The 9,002-nt window shown below is 39.7% G+C and overlaps 1 protein-coding gene across 6 annotated transcripts; it reads left to right on the top strand.

The window, feature by feature from the left end:
• Window positions 1-1,469: 1,469 nt before the first annotated feature.
• isl2b (ISL LIM homeobox 2b) lies at window positions 1,470-6,295 on the top strand. 6 transcript variants are annotated; one of them, XM_051379430.1, is made up of 6 exons: window positions 1,470-1,615; window positions 2,026-2,215; window positions 2,569-2,831; window positions 4,140-4,438; window positions 5,118-5,285; window positions 5,548-6,295. In XM_051379430.1, exons 1-6 carry the CDS (start codon window positions 1,558-1,560, stop codon window positions 5,662-5,664), a joined length of 1,095 nt encoding a protein of 364 aa, XP_051235390.1. In that variant the 5' UTR covers window positions 1,470-1,557; the 3' UTR covers window positions 5,665-6,295. The 6 variants fall into 6 exon arrangements, with proteins under 6 accessions (XP_051235390.1, XP_051235394.1, XP_051235392.1 ...); XM_051379434.1 differs by having other exon boundaries at window positions 5,118-5,235; XM_051379432.1 differs by having other exon boundaries at window positions 4,140-4,426.
• The last annotated feature ends 2,707 nt before the right edge of the window (window positions 6,296-9,002 follow it).

The raw sequence follows: 9,002 nt of genomic DNA on the forward strand, positions 1-9,002 counted from the left end.
CAAAACGGAATCTTTTGGAATTCTGTTCTGACTTATTTTGGTCCACATTTTAACTCCATATCTAGAATTGACAAAGAAACTAGACATACTGAAAAGAGAAACAAGCAAACACCCAAACAAAACAATTTCCTGTTGTTTCTATGTGGACCAGATAGGGACCATGCTGCCATTGCTTGAGAGGACATGCGAGAAGAGGCTCTGTTCTCTGGTCTACAGGATGAAGGAGGAAAAGATACAAGCGTGTTTGAACAGAGACACAGCAAACACTGCTATTGTGCAACTGTCTGTAGGCCTATTGTTTCTTCTTTTCATCACTCAACATTCAAACACACGACCCTGTAAATGGAAATGCACGTTTTTTAAAAATGATATCATGTTTGTGAATCGAATTACAGAACCAACCTTTGATCTATAAATACATATTAATGCATTTATTCTTCATAACAATATCTTTTTATCTAAATGGAACACAATATCTGTGGGAAATCATATAGATAGATTCATAGATTGAATTAAAGTCCAATCTAATGTATGCTCAGCATTTCTAAGAACAGAATCCCCCTCCCTCTGTGATAAATGTAGTTCTGCTTTTCCTCCAATAGATGGCCTTGTTCTCGAGTAGATGAGCAACACGGACGGGGCAGAGGCAGAGTTGTCAGCTGTCCTCAGATTCTGCTGAATTTATGTCAAATAAAAAACTACTGCAAATGTTTTTCCTTTGGGTTTACATGTTTTTAATAAAAAAAAAAGATCAATGCAGCAATCTGCAGTGTTTTTGCCTGCAAGTCAAAGACCAACAATGCGACTCTTGAGTTCTCAAAAAATATTATTTCCCATCATGACGATTATATTTGACCAATATATTAGTGAAGAGCTAAGATCAAAGTATACATACATTTATAGGAAGCGATATGAAAAACAAAGACAAGCAGTCCTCTCTTATATGAATCTGTGCAGCACAGTTTAACAATCTGAACCATAACACCCTAATAATATATTTCTTGTCAATTATCTGTCTTTGCTTCTTTGTGCGACCAAGAATTGTAACATTTACCCTTTAGATATAATCTAGTCTAACTACACTAATTTGTTTATTTTTTTGTGGTAAATATTTTTAGATGCAGAGGATTTACCGCATGTTTTAGTGTCCCGATGATAACGATAATGGTTATTATCACCATCATGAACTTTATGTGCATCTTAAAAACTGGATCGAAATGGTTCCATGATAAAAACGTTTATTTTTTTCCCCCTCACCTTGAATATTTATTCGAAGAAACAACATATGGAAATCTGCATTCTTTTGTCACACATAAATATGGACTGGATTTATTATTTTTCTTTTACAGGTTGAGGGAGAGAGATACAGACATAAGGGCGATTGGAGAAGTTTGGTGTTGACGTCATGACGTCAGAGCAGCAGCGTGTGGGACCCTGCAGCTTCCTCGCACGCCCCCCAAGTCCGGAGAGACACACGTTATCAGGGAGGCAGCCGAAGGGCCAGTCATCTCCTCACATCTTTTCTGCATCTACCGCAATCCCCTCTATCCTTCCTGTATGGTGGATATTATTTTCAGCTCTTCTTTCTTGGGTGATATGGGGGATCATTCCAAAAGTAAGTAAGCTAAACTGCTTGGTTGAGTTTTAAGTGGCATATTTCTGTTTTCGTCGCAGTGGCATTATGGAGCTATATGATATATTCAGCAATGCACCGACTGCTAAAGTTATTTTCCTTTTAATGCAATATTGTGCAGTGTTGTTTCTTTGTTATTCCAATGCTGCGCATTTTTTAGTTTTAGTTTTGCTTCACGAATATTGGCAAAAGAGTTCCTCTGTTACATAACATTAAGACTTGTCCAGTCTGCCAAAAAACATAAAACATAAAAAAAAGAGGAGAAAACCGAGACAGACGGACTGGACTTTAAACTGATAATAAAAAAGACTAAATGCTGCAGTTGTTTGTGACTGTGTGTTTATTTGGCTGCATTTTCAGTCTGTGGTTACAATGGTTTGGGGTCTTTGCAGAGAAGCCAGGATTCGCGATGTGTGTAGGATGTGGAAGTCAGATCCATGACCAGTACATACTGAGAGTCTCTCCCGACCTGGAGTGGCATGCAGCCTGTCTGAAGTGTGCAGAGTGCAGTCAGTACCTGGATGAGACCTGCACTTGTTTCGTCCGGGACGGCAAAACCTATTGCAAAAGAGATTATGTAAGGTAGGAGTTTGGAAATATTGCCCGTATAGGCTGAATCATGTTTCTACATTTTAAATGTAAAGTTAAAGTTAAGGAGACGAACCTAGTTCAAAAAACACAACTTTGGACATAAAAAGAAAAAATGCACAAAAACACGAGTTAAATGCACAGCGGCAGGTTTTTTAAAATAAAGCAAAAAAATACACACCACACTATTTTGTTATCTATTCAAATAAAAAGAGAAAAGAGAATTTAGAGGCTACAACTCACAACTCTTATCAGCCGAAACTTTTTTTCGTTGCTTTTTTTTTTTTTGGTTGTTTTTCTTGACATAGATTTTTAGATTTTTTTAAACATTTTTTCCAATTTTCCAGGCTGTTTGGAATAAAATGCGCAAAATGTAACCTGGGATTCAGCAGCAGCGATTTGGTGATGAGAGCCCGGGATAACGTGTACCACATCGAGTGTTTTCGGTGTTCGGTGTGCAGCAGGCAGCTGCTGCCGGGGGACGAGTTCTCCCTGCGGGAAGAGGAGCTGCTGTGCCGGGCGGACCACAGCCTGCTGCTGGAGAGGAGCTCCGCAGGAAGCCCCATCAGCCCCGGACACATCCACTCCAACAGACCGCTGCACCTGACAGGTCCGATTCTTTTTTCGATAATAATAATAACAATTATTATTTATATTAGGGCTATTATTTTTATTAAATGTATTTAACCTGAGCCAATAGTTTAATACCAGAACATAATAAAATCAGTTTATTCCTAAATAAATGTCTGCCGTTTAAAGAAATGTGTGAAAGAAAGGATCTGTTTTGCAACTAATTTTAACACATAAAAAGTGAACGTTTGTTGAAAAAAGAAGCTTAATTTTAGAAAAACTAAATGAAAAAGATTATAAGATTGTGAAGGATTAGTATTTTTTTCTTTGACTTTCTTTAACATCCAGATTATTTATTATGTAGCTGTCGGGCTCGGTGTGTGTGTGTTTGTGTTTGTTTGTTTGTAAAGTGTGTGCTGCCGCCTTTCTTTAGGCTAATTTCATAATTGATCTCATTAGCACTAACCTGCTCTGTTGCCATTATCTGAATAATCTGCTATTTGAGTCGCGACTGTGGCTGTGTGTGTGTGTGTGTGTGTGTGTGTGTGTGTGTGTGTGTGTGTTTGTGTGTGTGTGCAGAGCTGTCATCCTGAGGGCGCCTGCCAACAGAGAGAGAACAAAGCAAATGTGTGAATAATGTTCACCAACTTCCTGCTTAAAGCGCTCAATTCAAAAGAAGTTACACAGCTCAGTGCGGTGACACACGGGCCTCCAGCGGTGTCACCGGCAGGATTTCAAATTTCAATTGCGTATTTTTTTATTTATTTAATTCAGTTAGAGTATAGATTTGGTGGAAACAATATCCTCTTGTTTTACGGCGATACGCTTAAGGATTATTATAGGCTGACAACAGACAACAATGACAAAGATTTGAGTGGTTAAATGGCGGAACGCAGCCTTACAGTGCATTTAATCATATGTTTAGGCTGTCGAAATTTACGCAAACGGCTGTCTTTCACTGTATATTATGGAGCAGAATTTCCCTTTCACTTCCATAAAAGATGAAGACATACATCAAAATGTATTTTTTGTAAAATAAACAAAATGAGCTTCCCAAAATATTGATCATATTATTTTATTTTTCCTCTTTAAAGACTAATTTGCCTTTGATTTAAGCTGTAGTAGCAATCTGGTTGTAGACATGTATCTGATAAAAAGTCATGTCAGGAGTATTATTGTCCTGCTGCATATAAGACAAACAATCTAAGATTTATAAAAAGGCAAACAGTACATTAGTAGATCAGTGGGCAGCAAAGCAACCGCATCAACATTTCAAAGGCTCTCCGAAGCCTTTGTACTCTCTACACGACCGATTCTGACAGACTTGTTTCCCTTCCTCCGGCCTCAGCAGACCCGGTGACGGTGCGGCAGGCCCCGCATCGGAACCACGTCCACAAGCAGTCGGAGAAGACGACGCGGGTCCGGACGGTGCTGAACGAGAAGCAGCTCCACACGTTGCGGACCTGCTACAACGCCAACCCGAGGCCGGACGCGCTGATGAAGGAGCAGCTGGTGGAGATGACCGGCCTGAGCCCCAGGGTGATCCGGGTCTGGTTCCAGAACAAGCGCTGCAAAGACAAGAAAAAGTCCATCCTCATGAAGCAGCTTCAGCAACAGCAACACAGTGATAAGACTGTAAGCATCTTCGTAAGTTTGGCCACTTTCTTACTATCAACGATTATTTATTCTTGTAATTACATGTTGTTTGTTATTAAAATAAATCTTGATAAATGTGAACTCAATGTGAGGCTGAAATAAACTCTGTTTTTAATGCACAGTGTAGTAGAAAGCGACCAACAGATGCAAGCCATGTAAACATAACTTTATGGTTTAATGATGTTTAATGATTAGGTACAGATTATAGTCTACTCCTCCTTTTCTCCACCACTGATGTGACTCACTGCTAGCCCATCATTTGACTCCTTTCTAAACTCCAGTCTTTACTTTACTTACACTAAGACAGCGGTTCCAGTTGGCTCCAGTGTTATTCTGTATTCAAACTTTAGGTCAATGAATAATTAATGCTTTGGCTTCTATTGCTTGACCTGAAAGCTAAAAACATCCTCTGAGAAGAGGCTTGGTCCACATCTATGAAACATCTCTTCCTCTGAGACCATAGTTCCCAAGAGGAAACTTTTTGGGAAGAAAGTGCTTGTCTCGATTATTCCAAATTCCAAAACAGTATTTTTGAAAACATGTGTAGGTGTGCCTACTGACCAGTTTATTCATCAGTTATTTAAAAAGCGAAATACTGGTGACAGATGCTTTATTGCACGACACAGACAAATGAGATGTTTACGTTTTTTGTTTCATTTTATTTTGTCAGAACCTGCAGGGCCTGACAGGGACGCCTCTTGTGGCCGGGAGTCCTATCCGACATGAGAGCACCGTGCAGGGAAACCCAGTGGAGGTTCAGACCTATCAGCCTCCATGGAAAGCCCTGAGTGAGTTCGCCCTGCAGAGCGACCTGGACCAGCCAGCCTTCCAACAACTGGTGTGTGTGTTCAGGACAGACTGAGTTAGATGTGCACACACACACACACACACACACACACACACACACACACACACACACACACACACACACACACACACACACACCACACCAAAACTTGACATATCTATCGTGCATATTTTGCATGCACAGAGACGGATGCAAATAAATATTTTGGTGTACTCTCTCTCTGTTAGGCCTACATTCAAAATAAAAACCTGAATATTTCGCACATTCTGACACATTGTTTCTGTCTGATCAGGTGTCTTTCTCTGAATCGGGCTCTCTCGGGAACTCCTCGGGCAGCGACGTGACTTCTTTGTCCTCTCAGTTACCGGACACCCCCAACAGTATGGTACCCAGCCCGGTGGAGACGTGAAAGGGGGCCCCTCAGACCTGTCGGCCCCCCACACCCTCCTGCAAGGACAATTGCAGCATGATCCCGGTCCCCTGCATGTGACCAGCTCATCACATCGCCCAAACTACAGAGAGGAGACTGTTTTTTTTTTTTTTTTTTTTTTTTTTATCATTTCTGACATATAGGAGATGGAACCAAGAAAGCACCGATTGACTCCGAGTTTTTTTTGTGGAGCTTTCATTGACAAAACCTAAGCAGAACAATTGATGCATGACTTGATACGGGGAAAGATGTACAGAAGACCTCCCGGTGGATATAATACAACAAACAAAAACAAATTGGAAACATTTCCAATGTCGAAACAGATGGACATTCTGCGATTTCATTGTGATCATGTTGTGTCTTGTTTCTTCAACATGCGAATTTTTGATACATTTATTGCGTTGTCGAGTCCAGTTGACTCTTTGTCTTAAGGTCAGAGCATGATAATCTGCAAATTATTCGTGTTGTAAAATACTTTATCTCAAGGGCAGGATACAGGTTGTTTGAGCTTCTCGGACAAAAAGTAAATTATTGTTATATTATTTATTGTTAGGAAAGCGATTCGTAAGGGGATTATTAACTGATAAAAAATAAAAAGCTGAATACATAACGTGTCTTGATGACCAATCTGTGTACAGGCGAAGTTTTCTTTATTTTTCTTTTACATATCAGTCGCTTTTACATTTGCGAGATAATATCTTAATAACTCATATAATAATAATATCCATTTATTTGATAATTGAGCACTGAAATGAGATCTTTTCATTGCAAAAGCAAGATCTTTTTTCATAGTGACAAAGTCCACTTTACTGTCCAAAAACCCAGAGATGCGACAGATCGTTACTCCTCTTGACAGCGAGTAATTTCTGATTAAGGGAACAAATAGAAAGCTTCTAGGGCCGATTTGAGCAACAGATTCAAAGCATTTAAAAACTAAAACAAATATTCATTCCAGTTGCCCTCAGTATGTTGTTTGTCCTGTTCAAATTATATCAAGTTAGCCTGCCTGAACTGAAGCTTGGAGCCTCTGTTGTCTTATCATCCCTCTCCATCTGCGGTGTTTCCCCCTTCGGTTATGCAGCAGGAATCGGCCAGTGGTCATTTACTATCTTGGGGGCAAAAATCTGCTGTAAATTGCGCTCAGTCCAGTTACTCTGGTTGAGTCACAAGCTGGTCTAGACAGCACGGAGAGATCGGCGACCTCTTATCTAGTCCTGGCATCACCTGCAAGCGATACTACACTGACTGAAGCCACAACAAACCAACTAACTAAACACCCCCCCCCTCCATAGACACACACACACACACACACACACACACACACACACACACACACACACACACACACACACACCAGAGCCCCTCGTATGTTAAGGGAGCAGAGAGCAGCTCGTAAAGGGTCACTTCTCCTCCTCGGTTTATTTTCCTTCAGTGAATTGCGCTATTGCGAACGGGTCAGCCGGGATGACAGCTCAGGCTAAATTAACTAAATGAATTGACCTTCTTTACACTGTGTGTGCAGGTCAAAACAAAGACATGCATGCACTGAAAATCTGTGGATGGACCAGTGTTTTTTTCAGATACACATGCGTAATTTTTATAGGAGTGTTCTCAATTAGATTTCAGGTTATTTAGTTATAAAATCTGCTCTGCCCTGCCAAGCAGGTGAGATCATTTCATTTGTTTCTTCAATGCAGTTTTGCTGTTTCGGGGGCATTTTAGACAAAAAGGCAGAAGAGGGAAACATGTCTTTAATAGCAAGAAAACACCTATAATTCCTAAAACATTTGGAAACAAATAGAATTATCCTGGTGCACTTTTATTCCCACTTGCTGTATTTTAACAAAACTGGACTCAATACACCATACCAACACCAAATGATTATGGGACGTATTTTGATATTGGAGCATTATTTACTGTGAAACAATTCTACAAAAGTTTTTTTTTTTATTTCGTTTACATTGGCAGTGTCTTAATCGGAAGTTTGAATGACAAAAGGCAGATAATAGATTTGTAATTGAGCTATTTCAAATAAGATAAGTAAACAATGCGAGCAGATTAAGATAACAGAGATAAGCGCAGAATAACAATGGCGTTTACAGACAAGAATGCAGGCCTATTAACTCCCCTCTATAGCAGAAAATCATTGTGAGGCCATTCATGTTTGCAGCAGCTAATGTACAGCATGGACTCTGTGTAACTCATCCCCTAAAGGCTCGCACGAGATAGATCACATTGAAATGAACTAAAACAATTCTCACTATAAATTAATATTCTTACTAAAAATAAACTCTCAGCATTTGAACCATCAGTTTTGTGCAACAAAATAAAACCGAAGGTGCAAAAAGGTTTTGAAAATAAAAGAAGAGGATTTAGAAGCTTTTGTTGAGAGATGTTGCAGGGAGTTACTACTAAGATAAAATATGGAAATATAATTATAATTGGTCAGGAAATGCTCTTAAAATGTTTTCTAAAATGTAGGATTATGTGAAATAAAAAATCCAATGAAAAAGAAAAATAACACAATAAATACACAGAAGTAACAATTAAATGCTCGATTGCATTCACTAAAACCGCACAGGAATAAAAAAAAAATAGAGAAGCTTTCCCTTTTATGTTTTCAGCTTAAGCCACATAGTCTGTGCTGCTCGCACAGATCAGAGATCACGTCCTTTGACAGCCATAAATTGACACTTGAATACCTGTAGGCCACAAGCTCTTCTATCAGCTCTATCAATGGGCGTTCCCCTCAGTGCGTTAAATAAGGACCAAAATACACACCGGTGATCCCAGCTACAGTATCTGCATCACTCATTGGATCACTCTTTTTAATACGAGAACGGCCTAAATGGTCTGATTGTAACTGAGCATGTGTGGGCATCACCGACTCACACGCAGATAAATATTCTCTAAACTCCCGAATTTATTTCTAACCAAGCACTGCAACAAATGCAGCCCCAGCCGCATCATTAAGGATTAACTCCGAACTGTGTCAAATTGCCACAACGCAACCGGACGCTGTCAGAGGGAATGACACCTTATCATTAATGATTAAGAGGAGGAGTCCATTTAAAGGTGTGATGTAATTCTCTAATTGGTGGAGGGGAAGTGGACGTAATTAGATCAGCACGGGAGAACTGCAGCGCCGCCCACGACCACGAGTCACTAAACGGTCACTGACTGACAGACTCACGGATCTTTAATATTTTCTCTAATCTAATGCAGACGAGTTTTTTTTCTTTGTTAGTTTGTGTGGGAAAATATGAACAATAATAACAATAAAACAGTAAATCAAACTAGAAGGATAGTCACTGGGA

The sequence above is a fragment of the Dicentrarchus labrax genome, unplaced genomic scaffold (assembly GCF_905237075.1).
Source record: "Dicentrarchus labrax unplaced genomic scaffold, dlabrax2021, whole genome shotgun sequence".
NCBI classification, from domain to species: domain Eukaryota; kingdom Metazoa; phylum Chordata; class Actinopteri; family Moronidae; genus Dicentrarchus; species Dicentrarchus labrax.

What these genes read in the sequence shown, in the direction of transcription:
- isl2b (XM_051379430.1), top strand. Translation starts at nt 1,558, where the DNA reads ATGGTGGATATTATTTTCAGCTCTTCTTTCTTGGGTGATATGGGGGAT. An exon ending in TATGGGGGATCATTCCAAAA is followed by an intron (nt 1,616 to 2,025) that starts GTAAGTAAGCTA and finishes GGGTCTTTGCAG; the next exon opens with AGAAGCCAGGATTCGCGATG. An exon ending in ATAAGACTGTAAGCATCTTC is followed by an intron (nt 4,439 to 5,117) that starts GTAAGTTTGGCC and finishes TTATTTTGTCAG; the next exon opens with AACCTGCAGGGCCTGACAGG.